This window comes from Globicephala melas, chromosome 15 (assembly GCF_963455315.2).
Source record: "Globicephala melas chromosome 15, mGloMel1.2, whole genome shotgun sequence".
NCBI classification, from domain to species: Eukaryota; Metazoa; Chordata; class Mammalia; order Artiodactyla; family Delphinidae; genus Globicephala; species Globicephala melas.
Genome location: NC_083328.1, coordinates 37,001,517 through 37,022,610, shown reverse-complemented (window position 1 = coordinate 37,022,610; position 21,094 = coordinate 37,001,517). Strand labels below are relative to the sequence as shown.

General features: G+C 46.7%; 2 protein-coding genes and 1 non-coding gene across 10 annotated transcripts in view; 1 reads left to right on the top strand and 2 right to left on the bottom strand.

The window, feature by feature from the left end:
* The first annotated feature begins 3 nt into the window (after positions 1-3).
* On the top strand, positions 4-18,056 carry GNPTG (N-acetylglucosamine-1-phosphate transferase subunit gamma). The gene is made up of 11 exons (XM_030872217.2): positions 4-110; positions 239-296; positions 381-448; positions 16,640-16,694; positions 16,761-16,844; positions 16,926-17,019; positions 17,087-17,201; positions 17,286-17,368; positions 17,448-17,579; positions 17,656-17,737; positions 17,832-18,056. The coding sequence occupies exons 1-11, from the start codon at positions 59-61 to the stop codon at positions 17,927-17,929; spliced, it is 921 nt and encodes a 306-aa protein (XP_030728077.1). The 5' UTR covers positions 4-58; the 3' UTR covers positions 17,930-18,056.
* On the bottom strand, positions 11,990-12,062 carry TRNAR-CCU (transfer RNA arginine (anticodon CCU)). Its single transcript has one exon. It is a non-coding gene; the product is annotated as a tRNA-Arg (tRNA).
* UNKL (unk like zinc finger) overlaps positions 18,034-21,094 on the bottom strand; it is a 45,109-nt gene continuing 42,048 nt past the window's right edge. For all 8 annotated transcript variants that reach the window (XM_060285400.1, XM_030872208.2, XM_060285395.1 and 5 more), the window contains one exon: positions 18,034-20,466. In XM_060285400.1, coding sequence (XP_060141383.1) covers positions 20,183-20,466 — 284 coding nt within the window. In that variant the 3' untranslated portion in view covers positions 18,034-20,182. The remainder of the gene's footprint in view (positions 20,467-21,094) is intronic.

Here is a 21,094-nt window from a genome sequence, read left to right as displayed (position 1 = left end):
TCCGGCGTTCATGTGATAAGTGCGCTCACGTGACCACGCGCGGCGGCGGCGGCGCGAGATGGTGGCGAGGTTGGCGCGTTTCGTGCTGCTGCTGGGGCTCGCAGCGCGCGGTTAGTGTCCGGGCTGCCGACGCCCGCGCCCCTCCACCCATGCCCAGGCCCCTGCGTCCCGGATCCCCCTCCTCCCCGTCCCCGCACCCCTGCCGCACGCCCGCCTCCTCACTGCGTGTTCCCCGTAGGGCCCGCGCCCGCAGGTGCCGCCAAGATGAAGGTGGTGGAGGAGCCCAACACGTTCGGGTGAGCGGCGTCGCGGGGAGCGGCGGCGGGGGGTTCCCGCGGCGGTCCGTGCCCGGTTCCCCCTGACTGTGTCGCTTGTCTCAGGCTCAACAACCCGTTCCTGCCCCAGACCAGTCGCCTCCAGCCCAGGAGGGATCCTTCTCCCGTGTCTGGTGAGTTCGGGGCCCTGGCCGCGGGCGTGCTGGGGGCCTGGGAGGGAGCAGGGAGCTGGCCTGGCTTCCCGACCGGTGGTGCGCGTCAGCTCTCGGGAGCCTGCTCCAGGGGGGCAGGGAGGGAGGGAGGCCACGGATGAGGGGCCCTGAAAGTTAGGGCCTGGAGGGTCATGTTGTCGTTTGTCAATAATTCTAAAATTATTTTTAAGTGCGCGGTAACATTCCAGACTGTGATTGTACCAAGTTGAGTAGTTATCCCGGATATAGTCCTTAATTTTTTTCGCTAGAGTTGATTTTTGTTACAGTTCGGTGTTTGTTTTTCCAAACGTTTTTTATGCTTTTACAAGAAAAAACGTGTAGTTTTGTGTGTGTGTTTGTGTAAATTATTTTTGTGATGTTTGCCTTTTTTTGAGCAGTACTACTATACAGGTGTGCTCATTTGCTGTTGTTGCTCACGGTGTTTCTTCACGGTGGATGTGGGTCTTCACTGTTTTCACTTGGTGTTTGGTATTCCATAGGATGGCTCTGCATTCTTTTGTTGTCCAGCAAAGTGTTGTTTATGGTTTTTGGTCACTAGAAACATTGCTGAGGAGAACATCCCTCCAGGGACTGCCGCCTTCTACTCTTCTGTGAGTGGTTTCCTGAGACAGGATCTAAGAAGTGGAACTGCTGGGTTGTTAAATGAGTATTAAATATAACAAACAAAAATCCAAGAATTTTTTTTTGGCTGTGTTGGGTCTTCGTTGCTGTGTGCGGACTTTCTTTAGTTGTGGCAATTGGGGTCTACTCTTAGTTGTGGTGTGCAGGCTTCTCATTGCAGTGGCTTCTCTTGTTGCGGAGCACAGGCTCTAGGAGCGCGGGCTTCAGTTAGTTGTGGCACGCGGGCTCAGTAGTTGTGGCACACAGGCTTAGTTGCTCCACGGCATGTGGGGTCTTCCCGGACAAGGGCTCGAACCTGTGTCCCCTGCATCGGCAGGCAGATTCTTAACCACTGCACCACAAGGGAAGTCCCAAGATCTTTTTTTCTTGAATACTACCACATGTCAGGGTGTGTCTGTGCTGGGGATGTAGAAATGAAAAAAACATACAGTGTGCTCATGGAGTTGACAGTTTAAGTGGGGGGGTAGATAGGCCATAAACAAAAAAGTAGGTAAAATGTGAAATGCTTGATGGTGAAAAACACTCTGTAGGTATGGAAAGCATTGAAGAGTGAGTGTTTGGGGGGGTTGTTTTGAGGACTGCTGTTTTAAATGGGTTCAGGAAAAGACTGAGAAGTGAAATTTTGTTCAAAAGTTGAAGGGGAACAGGAGTAAGGGATGTGAATATCTGGGGAAGAGTGGTCTAGCAAAAGGAGTGGCCAAATAAAGGCTTTGAGCAAGGATGCCAGGGCCAGAGGCATTGGCCGCAGGGGTACGGTGAGATCAGAGATAGAGGGTACAGCTGTGAGCTTTCACACTAAACAAATCGATTCCAGCTTTTTACTGTGAAAATATTGAATAGAAAAATGGAGGAATGTGGCTGTGCACAGCAGCATACTCTCCACCTCAGTACAAGAGTTGACATTTTGCCATGCTTGCTTTATCTTCTCGTTTTCACTTTGAAAAAAGTGAACTTTCATTTTGCTGAACCATTTGAAAGTCAGCTACAGACATCATGACGTTCTATTCCTAAATATTCACAGTATGGATCTCTCACTCCCCAAGTTAGCAGAAATTCTATAATATAACCAATTCACATCCACATTTCCCTGTTGTCTCAGGAATGCCTTCTACAGCTGTCCCAGGACCCACCCCACACGGGAATCAGTCAAGGGGTTGTGTGCCGGGCCAGTTGTCTTACAGGATGTTTGACCAGATCTGTCTGGTTTGTGAGGTCATTAGCTTGTTCTGCTTTCCCCAGTATATTCTGTAAATGGCCTGGAAGCTTGATTACAGTCAGGTTAAGCAGTTTGGGCACAAATACTTTGTAGGTAGGCATCATGTCAGAGGGCTGCAGTCGACTGCGGCTGAGTGCTGCCAGGGTCTAGCGGTGGGAGGCAGGTTTCTCTGCCCTCAGCGTGCCGTCCGTGAGCACTCCTTTGGTGCTGAGTGGACATGCTGCCCCCGGTGGCCTCCTGCTTCAGTCTGATGGGGTAGAGGAGTGCAGAACTCTGCTTCTCTCATGCCTTCTGCATTTATTGTTGGCTGGTGGTCTCTGGTAAAGAGGAGTGTTCCTTTTCCCCCGCTTTCTTTCTCTCTCCTTTTTGAACATCATTATTGGCTCAGATTTAAACCCTATTTTTATTGAGGTATAATTGACATGTTCAGTTTGATAAAGTTTGTAAATTGAGCACATGAATGTAATCACCACCCCCAAACAAGACTGAGAACATTTCCACCACCCAGAAGATGCCTACGTGTCCCTTTTAAATCCCCCCACCCATCACTTTCTGGCTCAGATTCAAACCCTATTTTTTTATTTTTTTAAATTTATTTTTGGCTGCGATGGGTCTTCGTTGCTCTGCATGGGCTTTCTCTAGTTGTGGTGAGCGGGGGCTACTCTTTGTTGCAGTGTGTGGGCTTCTCACTGCGGTGGCTTCTCTTGTTGCGGAGCACGGGCTCTAGGTGCACGGGCTTCAGTAGTTGTGGCTCGTGGGCTCTAGAGTGAAGGCGCAGGCTCGGTAGTTATGGCGCACGGGCTTAGTTGCTTTGCGACATGTGGGATCTTCCTGGACCAGGGATTGAACCTGTGTCCCCTGCATTGACAGGCGGATTCTTAACCACTGCACCACCAGGGAAGTCCCTCAAACCCTATTTTTATTGAGGTAAAATTGATATGTTCAGTTTGATAAAGTTTGTAAATTGAGCACATGCATGTAATCACCACCCTCAAACAAAACTGAGAACATTTCCATCACCCAGAAGATTCCTATGTGTCCCTTTTAAATACCCCACCCCATCACTCTCTGGCTTCTATTGCTTTAGAATAGTGTCATCCGTGCTTGGATTTCAGCTGAGCAAGTCAGCATACACTTCCATGTCTGGAGTCTTCCTCAGCATCATGTTTTTGGGATTCATCTGTGTTGTTGCATGTATCAGTAGCTTTTTCTTATTGCTGAACACATACAAAAACTGAAATCCGAGTACGGTTTGTAGTCTAGTTAGTTGTATTGTGCCAACGCCAGTTTCCTAGTTTTCGTGATGTACTGCGGTTGTAAGTTTATGATTATTTCAAGGTAAAAAGCATGCACACACATACACACACATAGATGTATTTGTGCTGGAAGAATAGATGAAACCTATGTGATTTTAAGTTTCAAATTGAAATGCAGTATTACAGGGTTTTTATTTTCCCCATTCTTTTTTTTTTTTACTTTTTTAAATACTTTATTTATTTTGGCTGCATTGGGTCTTCATTGCTGTGCGTGGGCTTTCTCTAGTTGTGGCGAGCTACTCTTCGTTGCGATGCGCAGGCTTCTCATTGCGGTGGCTTCTCTTGTTGCGGAGCATGGGCTCTAGGCACATGGGCTTCAGTAGTTGTGGCATGCGGGCTCAATAGTTGTGGCTCACGGGCTTAGTTGCTCGGCAGCATGTGGGATCTTCCCAGAACAGGGCTTGAACCCATGTCCCCTGCATTGGCAGGCGGATTCTTAACCACTGCGCCACCAGGGAAGCCCTCCCCTTTATTTTCTGCTCCTGTCTTTTCCCCTAACACTAAAAAGCTGGGTTCTTTAGTCACATAAATATATTTACTGGGTTTTCCCTATAATTTACATAAAATAGTTTCAGATTTAAAATAGCAATATTACTACTAACCATGAAACGAGTGAGGTTTTCTTGCAGTTTATTTTTTTATTTATTTTTTTATTTTTATTTTTTTTTGCGGTACGCGGGCCTCTCACTGTTGTGGCCTCTCCCGTTGCGGAGCACAGGCTCCGGACGCGCAGGCTCAGCGGCCATGGCTCACGGGCCCAGCCGCTCCGCGGCATGTGGGATCTTCCCGGACCAGGGCACGAACCCATGTCCCCTGCATCGGCAGGCGGACTCTCAACCACTTGCAGTTTATTTTGGAGTGTATCCAGCCAAAGATGGACAGCAGGGCACTGTGGTCCAGCCTTCACCAGGTCATTGTTTTCTCTGTCATCAATTTGACTTGCAGTTGGATCCATAACGTTTCTGCTTATGTTCAGTTTTAGTGCTTGCCATACATATTTTTACTTTTGTTTTTTCCTTAACTTAAAAAAAAATAGTGTGTTACAATTTCAAGCACATGCATAAGTGGAGAAAGGGTATGTGAGGCACCAGGCAGCCTCACCCAGCCCCGACCCTCACCCTGCCACTGCAGTTACTTTGAAACAAATTTCCCACAACTTATTTCATTTGTAAATATTTTGGTATGTGTCTCTTCAAGGGCATAGCCACAGTATCAAGCAACAAAAATCCCCTCTGTGCTTCTGTATGTTGCTAATACTGTCTCATAATTTTTTAATATAAATTTATTTATTTTATTTATTTATTTTTGGCTGTGTTGGGTCTTCATTGCTGTGCGCGGGCTTTCTCTAGTTGCGGCGAGCAGGGGCTACTCTTCTTTGCGGTGCGCGGGCTTCTCATTGCAGTGGCTTTTCTCGTTGTGGAGCACGGGCTCTAGGCGTGTGGGCTTCAGTAGTTGCGGCATGCAGGCTCAGTATTTGTGGCTCACGGGCTCTAGAGCACAGGCTTATTAGTTGTGGCACACGAGCTTAGTTGCTCCGTGGCATGTGGGATCTTCCCGGACCAGGGATTGAACCCATGTCCCCTGCATTGGCAGGCGGATTCTCAACCACTGCGCCACCGGGCAAGCCCCAGTCTCATAATTTTTAATAGGTGGTTGGTTTGTCTGAGTCAGTATGAAAGGTCTGTGTGTTGTGTGTGCTTGACACGTGTGCTTCAGTTTCCTTGAATCTATAGATGCCCTCCATTTTCTTGCAATTTATTGAGGAAACTGGGTCTCTTGTTTCCCACATTCTGGATTTTGTTCATTGCATTACCGTGGTGTTTAACGTTTCTTCATCTATTAGCTGAAGTGCAGTTGTGTGCCTTCACCCTGGCTGGGCCTCCAATTTCGGGAGAGCAGTGGGGAGAGGCTTCCCCCCACCTGGCCTCGGTCTCCCACCTTCAGTTCAGGGTCTGCAGAGGGGCATTTGTAGCCCTTTCTCAGGTGGAGGACCTTCCCTGCTGTTCCTGGTCGCTGAGTTTTTACCACGAATGGGTATTGGGTTCTGTCAAATGCTTTTTTTAAACCTATCAAGAGGATGATGGGTTTTCTCATTTAGGCTGTTTACATAGTGGGTAGCATTGGTTTTTGAATGTTGAGCCAACACTGTGTTCTTGGAGTAAGCTCCACTTGGGCACAGTGAATACATATGTTTTATATATTGCTGGATTTAAATTGCTAATTATTTCTGACTTTTTTAATTTCTAGACTTTCTGTTCTTTTTCTAATTTCTATTTATCTGCTGAGATTCCCTATCTCTTTATTACCATGTTTTACTTTACACCCTGGAACATAGTTACAATAGCTGCTTTAAAATCCTCTTCTACTTCCAACATCATCTGTGTTTGTTGGGGTCAGTCTCCCATGTTTGCCTGTTCTCTCGGGGGTGGGTCGCATTTGCCTGCTTTTATGTCTAATACTTTTGGATACACCCTTGGCCCGGCTCTCCCTTGGGAGAATGTGGTGTGCTGAGGCAGCTGGCTGGGCAGAGCTCACCCAGGACCGACCTCCCTGCTTGGTGGTTCATGCATGCAGGGTTCAGCCAGAGAGCTGGGCAGGCTTCCCTCCCTCCACCCCCGCTGTCCTTTTTGATACCACCCCACGCCTTCCAGCTGCTGGGTAGGCTCCCTCTGTCCCAGATCCTATGGCCAGAGACTGGGGCGGGTTATGCCATTGCCTGCCCCAGGTGGGAACCCACAGGAATCAGTGCCCTCTTCTTCCAAGCCGGCCCCGCCGCACCACGCCGCCACCCCCCCCCCCCGCCCCTCAGTCCCCTCCACAGCCTCAGGCCTTAAGACATTCTCTACAGGGGGATCTGTAGGAGACTTGGTCCCATGTTAGTGGCTGTGGCTTCTGATACCTGGTATCGTCACATGGTCATTTGCTCTATTCTACAACACATATATAATGGCCTGAAAACTAATATGGCATTACTGCTGTTAACTCATTAACAGTACTTGTTCTTAAGTCACTGAGAGTGATTCTTCTTCTGGTGAAGTGACGTTACTAACTGTGTATAGTTCGGTTCGTTTGCTTTGATTTCAGCTGTAGGGTCTTTAATGTCATCCTTTTATTTTACCTTTGAGCACATTAGCATGCCTACGTGGTTCACATGTAAACCTTAGGACAGATACGCCCTGAGCTCTCCTTCCTGCCTTGTGCTCCCTGTCCAGGGCCATTTGCTGTTTTGTTTGTTTGTTTGTTTGTTTTAAGGGATAATTGACATATTAGTTTCAGGTATACAACATAATGATTCACTATTTGTATATTTTGCAAAATGATGGGAATAAGTCTAGTTATTCTCTGACACCACACAGTTACCAAAACCTTTTTTTCTTCTTGTGATGAAGACGTTTAAGATTTAAAAAAAAATTTTTTTATACAGCAGGTTTTTATTACTTATTTTATACATATTAGTGTATACATGTCAATCCCAATCTCCCACTTCATCCCACCACCACCGCCCACACCCCAACCCCGCTTTCCCCCCTTGGTGTCCATATGTTCTCTACATCTGTGTCTCTCTCTTTTTTTTTAAATTTATTTATTTTCGGCTGTGTTGGGTCTTCGTTGCTGTGTGTGGGCCCTCTCCAGCTGCGGCGAGCGGGGGCCACTCCTCGTTGTGGTGCATGGGCCCCTCATTGCGGTGGCCTCTCCCGTTGCAGAGCTCTAGACATGCAGGCTTCAGTAGCTGTGGCTCACGGGCTCCAGAGTGCAGGCTCAGCAGTCATGGTGCACAGGCCTAGTTGCTCTGTGGCATGTGGGATCCTCCCGGACCAGGGATCGAACCTGTGTCCCCTGCACTGGCAGGCAGATTCCTATCCACTGCGCCACCAGGGAAGCTGTGTGCCTCTATTTTTGCCTTGCAAACCAGTTAATCTGTAACCATTTTTCTAGATTCCACATATATGCGTTAATATACGATATTTGTTTTTTTGACTTGTTTCACCCTATGATTGTCTCTAGGTCCATCCACGCCTCTACAAATGACCCAATTTCGTTCCTTTTTATGGCTGAGTAATGTTCCATTGTATGTATGCACCACATCTTCTTTATCCATTCGTCTGTCGATGGAACATTTAGGTTGCTTCCATGACCTGGCTATTGTAAACAGTGCTGCAGTGAACATTGGGGTGCATGTGCCTTTTTGAATTATGGTTTTCTCTGGGTATATGCCCAGTAGTAAGATTGCTGGGTCATATGGTAATTCTATTTTTAGTTTTTTAAGAAATCTCCATACTGTTCTCCATAGCGGCTGTATCAGTTTACATTCCCACCAACGGTGCAAGAGGGTTCCCTTTTCTCCACACCCTCTCCAGCATTTGTAGATTTTCTGATGATGCCCATTCTGACTGGTGTGAGGTGATATCTCATTGTAGTTTTGATTTGCATTTCTCTAATAATTAGTGATGTTGAGCAGCTTTTCATGTGCTTCTTGGCCATCTGTATGTCTTCTTTGGATAGGACGTTCAAGATTTACTTTCTTAAGATGTGGTACATATATACAATGGAATACTACTCAGCTATAAAAAAAAGAACGAAATAATGCCATTTGTAGCGACGTGGATGCAACTAGAGATTATCATACTAAGTGAAGTTAAGCCAGAAAGGGAAAGACAAATACCATATGATATCACTTATATGTGGAATCTAAATATGACACAAATGAACATATCTACACAAAAGAAACAGACTCAGACATAGAGAACAGAGTTGTGGTTGCTAAGGGGGGGGGGTGTTGGGGGAGAAATGGAGTGGGAGTTCGGGGTTAGCAGATGTAAGCTTTTATATATAGAACGGATAAACAACAGGGTCCTACTGTGTAGCACGGAGAACTATATTCAATATCCTATGATAAAGCATAATGGAAAAGAATATATATATGTATAAATGAATCACTTTGCTGTACAGCAGAAATTGAGCACAACATTGTAAATCGACTATACTTCAATTTAAAAAAAAGATATACTTTCTTAGCAACTTTCAGATACGCAATTCAATATTATTAACTGTAGTCACTGTGCTGTACATTATATCCTCAGGACTTATTTATTACTGGAAGTTTATATCTTTTGACCATTTCACTCACTTTGTGTCCCCCCCAATCCCCTGCTTCTGGCAAACACTGATCTGTTCTTTGTATCTATAAGCTTGGTGTTTTGTTTTCCACATAAGTGAGATCATAACGTATTTGTCTTTCTCTGACATATTTCACTTAGGATAATGCCCTAAAGGTCCATCCGTGTTGCAGATGGCAATTTCTTGTTTTACGGCTGAATAATACTCTGTTGTATATGTATACTCCACCTTCTTTATCCATCAGTGGACACTTAGGTAGTTTCCATATCTTGACTATTGTAAATAATGCTGCTGTGAACAGGGGGGTGGAGATATCTTTCCAAGTTAGTGATTTTGTTTTCTTTGGATAAATACCCAGAAGTGGAATTGCTGGATTATATGGTAGTTCTATATTTAATTTTGGTGGGAACCTCCATCCTGTTTTCCATAGTGGCCACACCAATTTCCATTCCTACCAACAGTGTGCAAGTTTTCCTTTTCTCCACATCCTTGCCAACACTTGTCTTTTTTATAGTGGCTGTTCCGATAGGTGTGAGGTGATATCTCATTGTGGTTTTGATTTGCATTTCCCTGATGATTAATGACGTTGAGCATCTTTTCATGTGCCTGTTGGTCATTTGTCTTCTTTGGAAAAATGTCTATTCAGACGCTCTGCCCATTTTTTAACTGGATTGTTTGTTTTTTTGCTATTGTGTGAGTTCTTTATACATTTTGGATATTAGCCCCTTATGTATATGATTTGCTAGATGTTTTATCCCATTCAGTAGGTTGCCTTTCATTTTGTTGATGGTTTCCTTGGCTGTGCAGACCTTTGTAGTAAGATATTGTCCCATTTGTTTATTTTTGCTTTTGTTTGTGGAGTCAGATTTTGAAAATCATCACTGAGACTGATGTCAAAGAGCTTATCACCTATGTTTTCTTCTAGGAGTTTCATAGTTTCTGGTCTTACATTCAACTTAAATTTTTGTGTATGGTGTAAGATAGTGGTCCAGTTTAACCAGCACCGTTTATTGAAGAGATTATACTTTCCTCATTGTATATCCTTGGCTCCTTTGTTGTAAATTAATTGACTGTATATGTGTGGCTTTATTTCTGGACTCCCTGTTTTTATGCCAGTGCCATACTGCCTTGATTCTTTGTATGTATGTATGTATTTATTTACCTGGCTGCATTGGGTCTTCGTTGCTGCACGTGGGCGTTCTCTAGTTGCAGCGAGCGAGGGCTACTCTTTGTTGCGGTGCGCGGGCTTCTCATGGCAGTGGCTTCTCTTGTTGCGGAGCATGGGCTCTAGGCATGCAGGCTCAGTAGTTGTGGTGCATGGGCTTAGTTGCTCCGAGGCATGTGGGATCTTCCCAGACCAGGGATCGAACCTGTGGCCCCTGCACTGGCAGGTGGATTCTTAACTACTGTACCACCAGGGAAGTCCCATACTGCCTTGATTCTGTTTGTTGTTATTTTATGTTTAGTCTTCTGGTGTTTCTTTTTGCTAGTATAAGAAAATATGAATTACCCTCTTTTTACTGTGGTAAAATATACATAAAAATTACCATTTTAACCATTATTAGATGTTCAGTTATTAAGCACATCCATATTGTTGGGCAAACATCACCTCTATCATCCCCAGAACTTTTTCATCTTCCCAAACTGAACCTCTGTCCCCATTAAACAACTCCCCACCCCTCCCAGCCTCTGGCCCCCGACATTCTACTTTCTGTCTCTATGAATTTAATGACTCTAGATCCCTGCTGTGGTCACTGTGTGTACACAGGTTGAAATTCACAGGTTGAAATCGTAACTGAAAAAGATGATGGTGTTAGGAGTTGAGGTCTTTGGAAGGTGCTTAAGTCATGAGAGTGGAGCCCTCAATAATGGGATTGATGCCCTTATAATAGAAAGAGGCTCCAGAGATCCCTAGTCCCTTCTACCATGTGAAGACACAGTGAGAAGGCACCCTCTGTGAACTAGAACACGACTGTGCTGGTGCCCTGATCTTGGGCTTCAAACCCCCACAGAACTGTGAAAAATAAACTTCTGTAGTTGTAAAATTACCCAGTGGTATTTTGTTATAGCAGCTCGAATGAACTAAGTACCTCATGTAAGTGGAATCATATAATTCTTGTCTTTTTGTGACTGGCGTGTTTCACTTAGCATAATATCTTGAAGGTTCATTTATGTGGCAGGATTTCCTTCCTTTTTAAGGCTGAATAATATTCCATTGCACATATATACTACATTCTGCTTATTCATCTATCAGTGTACACTTGGGTTGTTTTTACTTTTTGGTTACTGTGAATAATGCTGATCTGAACATGGGTGTGCAGCATCTGAGTTCCTGCTTTCAGCTCACATACCCAGGAGTCGATTTGCTGTATCATATAAATCTACGTTTAAGCTTTATGAGGAACCACCAAACTGTTTTCAACAGCGCTGCACCGTTTTACATTCCCGCCAGCAGTGCACAAAGGTTTCAATTTCTCCACATCCTAACCAACATTTATTCTTTTCTGTGTTGTTGTTGTTGTTGGATAGTAGCCATCCTAATGGATGTGAGGTGATATCTCATTGTGGATTTTATTTGTATTTACTTATTTTTCACTTCTTCAGGAAAATGCCTAGTAATCCTTGGCCCATTTTTTAATTGGGTTGTTTGGGGCGTTGCTGTTGTTGTTAATAGGAGTTCTTTATATGTTTTGGATATTACCCTTGTTAGAAATGTGATTTGCAAATACTTTCTCACTTTCTGTATTTCAACACTTCCTTGCAAAGTTTTAAATTCTGAAGTCCCATTTATCTAGTTTTCCTTTTGGTGCCTTTGCCTTTGATGTTGTATCCAAGAAATCATTTCCAAAGCACAAAGCCAATGTCAAAGATTCCCCTTATGTTTTGTAGTTTCAGTCTCAGATCCATTTTAAGTTAATTTCTGTACACGGTGTGAGGTAAGGGTCCACTTTCATTCCTGTGCATATGAACATCCAGCTTCCCGACTCCATTTGTTGAAAAGTCTGTCCTTTCCCCCACTGAATGGTCTCAGCACCTGACAGATCCTTTGAGCATATATTCAAGGGTTTGTTTCTGGGCTCTCTGTTCTGTTTCGTTGGTCTACATGTCTGTCTTTATACTGATGCTGCACTGGTTTAATTACTGTAGCATTGAAGTAAGCTTTGTGGGGTTTTTTGGTGTTTTTTTTTTTTTTTTTTTTTTGACGGTGTTGCGTGTCTTGTGGGATCTTAGTTCCTCAACCAGGGATCAAACCTGGGTCCCTGGCAGTAGGAGCACCAAGTCCTAACCACTAGACCACCAGGGAATTCCCCTTGAAGTAAGCTTTGAAATCAGTAATTGTGAGTCATTCAACTTTTCTATTTCAATATAGTTTTGACTATTTGGGGTCCTTTGGGAATCCAGCTTTGTTGCTGCGTGTGGGATCTTCATTGTGGCATGTGGGATCTAGTTCCTCCTGACCAGGGATTGAACCCAGGCCCCCTGCCTTAGGAGCGCAGAGTCTTAACCACGGGACCACCAGGGAAATCCCTGGAATTGTTTCATTGAATTTCCTTTTTGGGTTGTCTGTTGGGTTGTCGTATAGAAACACAACTGGTTTTTAGTGTCACTTCTGTATCCTACAACTTTGCTGAATTTAGTAGCTCTAATATATTTCTGTGGACTCTTTAGGGTTTTCTATATATATGATCATGTCATCTGCAAACACCGCATTGTAATTTTATTTCTTCCTTCCTAATTAGGATGCCTTTCCTTTTTTTTGCCTAATTGCTCTGGCTAGAACCTCCAGTACAGTGTGGAATAGTGAATAGTGCTGAGAGCTTCCTTGTGTTCCTGCTTTTGGGAGGAAAGCTTTTTCAGTCTTTCACCGTTCAGTAAGATACTCACTGTGGGTTTTGCATATATGGCCTTTATTGCGTTGAGGAAGTTTCCTCCTAATCCTCCTTTGTTGAGTGTTTTCATCATGAAAGAGTGTTGAATTTTGATAGGTGCTTTTTTCTGCAACAATTCAGATGATAATTCCCCCCCTTTATTCTGTTAATGGGGTGTATTACATTAAAAAAATTTTTTTTTTTAAATTTTGAACCATCCTTACATTCCAGGAACAAACCCCACTTTTTCACACTGTAGAATCCTTTTAATGTGCTGCTGATTTCAGTTTGCCAGTATTTTGTTCAGGATTTTTGCACTGATGTTCACAAGGGATGTTGACGTCTGTAGTTTTCCTTTCTTGTCAGGTATCTTTTTGGCCTTGATATCAGGGGAATGCTGGCCTCATAGAATTGAGTCAGGAGGTGTTCCCCCTTCTTCAATTTTCATAGTATTTTCTTGTAATCCTTTTTATTTCTGTAAAATTGGTAGTAATGTCCCCTCCTTTTGTTTATGATTTTAGTAATTTGAATCTTTTTTTTTAATTAATTATTTTGGGCCATGTTGGGTCTTTGTTGCTGCACACGGGCTTTCTCTAGTTGCGGCAAGTGGGGCTACTCTTCGTTGTGGTGTGTGGGCTTCTTATTGCAGTGGCTTCTCTTGTTGCAGAGCATGGGCTCTAGGTGCGCAGGCTTGCTTCAGTAGTTGTGGCTCATGGGCTCTAGAGCATAGGCTCAGTAGTTGTGGCGCACGGGCTTAGGTGCTCCGCAGATGGAATCTGGAAGATTCCATCTTCCCAGACCAGGGCTCAAACCCGTGTCTCTTGCATTGGGAGGCAGATTTTTAACCACTGCCCCACCAGGGAAGCCCATCTTCTTTTTTGTTACAGTAAAACTAGTTTAAAGGTTTGTCGATTTTGTTGATCTTTTCAAAGAACCAACTATTGGTTTTACTGATTTTTCTTTGTTTTATTTATCTCTGCTCTAATCTTTATTTTCTTCCTTTTGCTTGCTAGTTTTGTTTGTTTGTTTGTTTGTTTTTTGCTGTGCCATGCAGGATGTGGGATCTTAGTTCCCCAACCAGGGACTGGACCCACACCCCCTGCATTGGAAGTGTGGAGTCTTAACCACTGGACCACCAGGGAAGTCCAGCTTGCTAGCTTTCTTTTTCTAGTTTCTTAAAGTGTAAAAGTTAGGTTATTGATTTGAGATCTTATTTTGAATATGTTTACAGCTGTTAATTTCCCTCTTAGCATTGCTTTCACTGTATCTGATAATTTTTGGTACCTTGTATTTAGAAAATATTTTGAAACAAAAACAAGTTTCCCTTGTGAATTCTGTGAGCCATTGGTTCTTTAAGATTGTGTTAATTTCCATATGTTTGTGGATTTCCCACATTGCTTTTGCTATTGATTTCTGGTTTCCATTGTGTTCAGAAAAGAAACTATGATTTCAGTCTTCTTAAGTTTGTTAAGTGGCCTAACATATGGTGTGTCCTGGAGAATGTTCCACGTACACTTAAAAAATGTAATTTCTGCTGTTGTTGGGTGGGATATTCTGTATATGTTGATTAGGTCTGGTGGTTTTAGTGTTGTTCAGGTCCTCTGTGTCCCTAGAACTGGGGTGTCGAATGTCCAAGGATTGTGGAACTGCCTGTTTCTCCCTTCAGTTGTCAATGCTTGCTTTGTTTTCGAGCTCTGGTGTTTGGTGCCCATATGTTTGTAATTGTTATAATCTTGGTGAATGGACCTTTTTTATCAATGAATAATGTCTTCTTTTATCTCCTTTAACAGTGTTTGAATGATAGTCTTTTTTTTTTTTTTTGGCTGTATCGGGTCTGTCAGGCCACAGTTGCGGCAGGGATCTTCATTTTGGCATGTGGCATCTTCTGTTGCAGCGAGTGGGCTCTTCGTTGCAGCGCAGGCCCCTCTTTAGTTGTGGCACGTGGGCTATCTAGTTGTGGTGCGCAGGCTCAGTAGTTGTGGCACGCAGGCTTAGTTGCCCTGAGGCATGTGGGATCTTAGTTCCCTGACCAGGGATCGAACCTGAATCCCCTGCATTGGAAGGCGGATTCCTAACCACTGGACCAGCAAGGGAAGTCCCTGATAGTCTATTTTGTCTGATGTTAGTGTGGCCATTCCTGCTTTCTCTCATTATTTGCGTATCTTTTTCCATCCTTTCACTTTCAGCCTGCTTGTGTCTTTGATCTTAAATGCGTCTCTTACAAACAGTATATATAGTTGGATCACATTTTTTTTACCCATTTGGCCAATCTGTGCCTTTTGAATGGGAGAGTTTAACCTGTTTACATTTAAAGTAGTCATTGATAAGGAAGGATTTAGAGGAAACAAAACAGCAAAATTTGTCTTATAGTTTTTTTGTCTCATTCCCTCCATTCCTTTTTGTTGACTTACTTCTAAGTGACATGTTTTGACGTCCTTTTTACTTTTGTGTATTAGTCTGTGTAGCTATTTCCTCTACGGTTGCCAGGGGATTACATACGATCATAAAGCTGTTAAGTCTAATTTGTACATGATTGAAATTGGTATAAATTCAAAGACTTCTCCTGTACAGCTCTGTCCCTCCCCCAACTTTGTTATTGATTTCAGAAATTACCTCTTTAAATGTAGATTTGTAATTATTTTTATGCATCTTTTTAAACCCTGTAGTTTGCAGATCAGAATCACATACTGCTTTGGGTTTGCCAGTGTATTTGCCTTTACTGGAAGGACTCTCTCCAGGGCAGGCCTCGTGGTAATGAAATCCCTCAGCTTTTGTTTATCTGGGAGTGTCTTGATTTTGCCCTCATTTTTGGAGGATAGTTTCCTGGATGTAGACTCCTCAGTCGACAGTTTTTTCTGCCATCCCACAGCTTTCTGGCCTCTGAAGTGTGGCAGAGAAATGGGCGGGTAGTCTTATTAAGGATCCCTTGATGTGATGAGTCACTCCTTGCTGCTCTGGACTTGGTTTTTGACAGTTTTCTTCTGTCTTGGTGTGGGTCTGTCTGAGTTTATTGTACTTGGAGTTCAGTGAGCTGCTTGGATGTGTAGATTCATGTGTTTTGTCAAGTTGGGAGAGTCATTTCCTCAGATACTCTCTCTGCCCCTCTCTTCCTTCAGGGACTCCCACTGTGTGTCCTGCCATCTCTTCACTGGTTCTTTTCTCTGCTCAAAATCTGTTAACCCCTTTTGTGGATTTATTTCAGTTGTATTTTTCAGCTCCAGATTTTTTTGGTTCCTTTCGATACTGTTCGTCTCTCTGCCTACATGTCATTTGCCTGATAGACTTTAGTTCTTTGTGTTTCCCTCCAGGTCCTTAAGCATATTTCAGACATTTGTTTAACTGAAGTCTTCTATCAGTCCAGTGTCTGGGCTTCTCCCAGGTGGTTCTGTTGGGTTTTCCTTTGAAGAGGCTGCAGTTCTTTTGCAGCCTGGCCCCATGCTGGGGCAGCCTTCACCACCAGGCTGGGTGTGTTCGGAGTCTAGGGGCAGCTGCGTGCATGCTGCTCCTGGTTGTCTTTGGTTCTCCAAGAGTCTCACCCCAGCTCCTCCTCAGGTCCTGGATGGCCTGTTGTGTGTGTCCAGCCATAACCCCTTGCCCTGCTGCAGCCCTCGTGAGCAGCTCCCTTTCCTTCCTGGTGATCTGAGTTGGGCAAAACAGAGATCAGTCCTCCCGGCAGCCCCCAGCTAGGCTGGGATGTTGCAGATGAGGTCAGCCTGCTCCTCACAACCACGCTGGGGTGGTGGCTTTGCTGCGTTGTGCTCACTTGGTTGCTGTAGACCTGATTTGCAGAACTGGGTTAGCTCAGCTGGTTTGTAGTGGTTCACTTGCTGTTTTCACAGGGATATGAGCTTGGAGCTTCCTAGTCTGGTACTTTGCTGATGTTGCCCCAACTCTTTTGCTCCAGTTTTAAAGTTTAAACTACTGGATCTTTTCCTAAATGGCCCTGGTTCTGTGGCTTTCTGCACGCCTGCTCTTTGCACTGCACTCAGCGGGCCGTGCTCTCCCCTTCCAGGGCCCGTGCATCTCTCCAGACTTTCTGGCAAGTGCTTCAGCCTGGTGGAGTCCACGTGAGTGAGGGCAGGGGCAGGCGTGGCCAGGGCCTGGGACGCCCCCTGACAGCGCTGTGCCCCCAGGTACAAGTACGAGCTCTGCCCGTTCCATAACGTGACGCAGCACGAGCAGACCTTCCGCTGGAACGCCTACAGTGGGATCCTCGGGTGAGCAGCGCTGGGGGTGGCTGCGGCTCCACCTGCCCATTGTCCACCCCACCCAGCCTCACCCACTCTGCTCCTCCCCAGCATCTGGCACGAGTGGGAAATCGCCAACAACACCTTCAGGGGCATGTGGATGAGGGACGGTGACTCCTGCCACTCCCGGAGCCGGCAGAGCAAGGTGGGCTGGGCGGGAGGGTGGGATTGGGGCCTGCTCCCCCCACCCGCTCACCAAGGTTTCCCACCAGGTGGAGCTCACCTGTGGCAAAACCAACCGGTTGGCCCACGTGTCTGAGCCAAGCACCTGTGTCTACGCACTGACGTTCGAGACGCCCCTCGTCTGCCACCCCCACTCCTTGTTAGGTGGGCGCCGGGGCCGGCAGGGGGCACTGGGGGACGTGGGGGGCAGAGGGGCTCTGCTTAGTCTGGTTTCTGTTGGATTCTCAGTGTACCCGGCCCTGCCCACGGCCCTGCAGCTGAGGTGGGATCGGCTGGAGCAGGAACTGGCGGATGAGCTGATCACATCCCAGGTGAGCGACAGGGCGGGCACCGCCTGGGCAGGGAGCAGTGCAGCTGCAGTAGTGCTCCCTCCTCGTCCTCCACCTGCAGGGCTACGAGAAGTCACTCAGGGCGATTTTTGAGGATGCTGGTTATTTAAAGACCCCAAAACAAAGTGAATCGGTGCAGCAGGAAGGAGGTGCCAAGGGCCTGGTGTTTCAGACGCTGGAGAGCTGTAACGAGGTACAGACGGCGCTCCCAGGCCTGGGACCGGCCTCCCACCAAGGGCCTGACTGCTCCATTTCAACTTCTGTTCTAGGCTCATAAAGCCCTGTCAAAGGAGATGAAAAGACTTAAAAGCATACTGACCCAGCACGGCCTCCCCTACGTGAAGCCTGCAGGTCAGTTGTGCCCAGGGGTTGGGGCTAAGCCCACCTTGGGACCTGCCGCCCTGTAGGTCAGGTCCTGACCTCCTGCCGCCTGGTGTTTTGGCAGAAACTTCCAGCTCTGAGCACTTGGGTCCCAGGACACCCACGGACAAGACAGCAGAGCTGCTACGAGGCGACCCTGGACTGCGTGGGAACACCCTGTGATCTGGGGCAGGAGGCGCAGGGTGACAGGTCACAGCCAGAGGACACCTTCCTGTTCCTTCTGTGCCAGCAGGCTCTCGGGGTTGTGTGCAAAGATGCAGACAAAATAAAGATTCAAAGTTTTAATTAATTTCCCTACTGATAAAAATAATTCCATGAATTCTGTAAACCATTGCATAAATGCTATAGTGTAAAAAAATTTGAACAAGTGTTAACTTTAAACAATTCACTACAAGTAAATGATTATGCATTATAAATACTACCTTCTGGGTTAAGAAAATTCCATTCCAATAACATTCTCCTCTAAATACTCAAAACAGACATACAGATTGGGGCTTCCATAAATTAATCCACATGAAGCATCCACACTGAGTCGTGGTCTTCTGCTGACCACAGTTACACAAATGGTGTGACAATGTAACATCACCGCTAATACTGAACACTCAGGAGCTGACAGATTCGGCAACAAGAACGGCCTCGCCGAGCACCACGCAGCTTCAGCTGCTACACCCAGCGCCCCCCTTCATCACCTGACTGCGGGGCGGTGACACCCTGAGACGCCGAGCCTGGCTGAGCCCAGCATGGGTGGCCCCTCAGAACACCAGGGCCACCGCAGACAGGCAGCAGGGGTGGGAGGGCCCCGAGGTAGCCCCAGGAGCTCCACTCTGGGTGGTTCTTTGGTCTTCCCACCACACACCTGTCCTCAGAGCCAGCGAGTGCCTGGGAGGGGGCGCCTCCAACCCCCACCCCGAACCCCACAGAAAGAACTGACCGGAATAGCTTATAAATACACCTAAAGCTTAATTGTTCTTGCTTATAATTTGAAAATATCTAGGCTAGATGTCAATAACAAACGTCCTATTTTCCCCCCAAAAGACCAAAGGCCTGAAATGGGAAACAAGTGCATAAATATTAATAAAATAAAGAATTTTAAACAGTGATAACAGTAGCACAAAATATACGTAATTTCTAAGAGCTACTAAATCATTATCAGTATAATTAGAAACAAAGTAGATTCACTACAACCAAGTCATATAGTTACCTTTAGCAGCGGGCGAGCTGCACGATGCCATGGACCCACCTTAAAAAATGACAGCTTTCCTATCAGTTTGTCTTATGTTAAAAAAAAAAAAAAGGTCTTAAACTTCTCACTATAGTAAATACATTCTAATTTGGTCACTGATAAAAATTTTTACCTAGTCACCTTGCACTTAAAAAATGCTATATAAAGTCTTTGGCACAGCCCCAAGCAGGGGGCATCCTGTCCCTTCCGGGCCAGGGCCCAGCCCCTGCTCCGCACCTGGCGGCAGACTCTGGGAAGATTCTCAAGCCAATCTGGATCTGCCACGAGCAAAGTCTGGGTCAACTACAGACAGGTTTTACTTCCTCCCAGATTCCTAGGGAAAGTGACCCAATGCAGACAGAAAAGACTGAAGCCGGCACTAAAATCTGACCCGTTCCCAGCAGCCTTTCTGCCACCCTGCCCCCGCACGGCGGCCGGGTCCTCCCCAACCCCATGGTCCCTCGAACATAACACCTGCACAAACAGATCCAGTGCAGTGTCGCCCTGGAGGCTGGCTAGGGTCTCCCACATGGGTGGAGAGAGGCTCCAGCCAGGATGCCTGCCAGCAAGCTCTGGGAAGGGGGAGCACCACATGGCTCTGCACAGTCAGTATGACGCCCGCCCCGTCGGGTCCCCCACCCCACTGCCCTGCTCACTGTCACCGCGCTGACCAAGTCCAGGGGAGAAAGGACAGCACGCAGCTCCTTGGCTTTCCTAGGCGCAGGCACTTGAGCGGGAGGCCGCAGGCGCAGGGCGCTGTCACTGACGCTCCAGTTAATGTGCACGTGTTCAGGAAATGAGTTCCCTTCATAAAATTAAAAACATCTACATGTATATGTGTCTCTCAATAATCACTCTGCTATAAATACTATTAGTTTGCACTTAATTTGGAAACTGTAAAAATCCTAGGCATTTCTCACTACTAGATAAATGCTCACTTCATAAGTACTAATTTCAGATATGAAACCTAATGTGTTTACCGTACTATGGATTAACAATAGACCGATAGGAAATACTCTGTTCACAGTACACATATAAAGCTTCATATTATCGCATATTAAAAACATGAACCTCAAAGCAGCTTATAGCAACTTGGAACGTCTGCCTAAACTCTTCCGTCTACAAAGTGCTTCTCGGGATGTGAACTCCCAGGATCCGGTCACAGTGGCGTCAGGACCACAAACCCCGCAGAGTCACCCTGCCCGCCGAGCCCCCCACACGGCCTTCAGGGTCTGTGAGGAGAGTACGAGACCGTGGGTGGTCTGTTTGGGGCTGGGGTCCCGACGTCGGTGGCACCAGGAGGCGGGCGACAAGGCGGCCGTCACCAGGGCAGGGGCTGGCCCGCGCAGTAGGGGCACTCGGGTGCGCTGGCTGCGCACGGCTCGCAGAGCACACGATGCTGGCAGGGCCGCAGGACAGCGCTGTGGGCCCGCTCCCCGCACACCCCGCACTGCTTCGCTTGCAGCTGGAAGATCACCTGCGGGGGAGACGCAGTCAGGGGGTACCCCGCCCCCACCCAGGCCGGGCCCAGGGTCAGGGTGGGGTGGACTCCCCTGCTGGGGGCCACCCAGGAACAAAAAGATGGGGTGGGAGAGGCTTCACCAGAAGACCCTTGGGTGGGGACGGGCTCCCGGGGCCAGAGCCACCACGTGGTGTGGAAAGAGTAGCCAGGCAGGTGGCCACACGGAGGGGCCAGGTCAGGATGGACCCCAACTTGGGACCCAGCCTCCGGCCGACAGCAGCCAAAACCTGGATGATGGCGCCTTGGAGATGGATGCGAGGTGTGCATCCCAACGGCCTGGGCCGTGAGCCAGGGAGGGGACAGTGTTTGAGAGGCAGAGCTGTGGAGCCTTCCCAATGCCCCAAGTTCTAACAAAATGCCCGGGTGTGGAAGGATTTTCCAACTAAGCTGAGGGCAGCGGCTTTCACGCTACACCAGGCAAGGGGGTGACCAGGGACCCTGGAGGGTGACCCAGGGAGGTGCCCCAAACACCACCAGACCTCCAGCCGTGTGAGGCGACATGGCCCCTGTCCACGAGGGCATGGCCTCCAAGAGGAGGCGAAGGTGGGAGTGGACGGAAGCTGCTCGGCCGGCTCCCCACCAC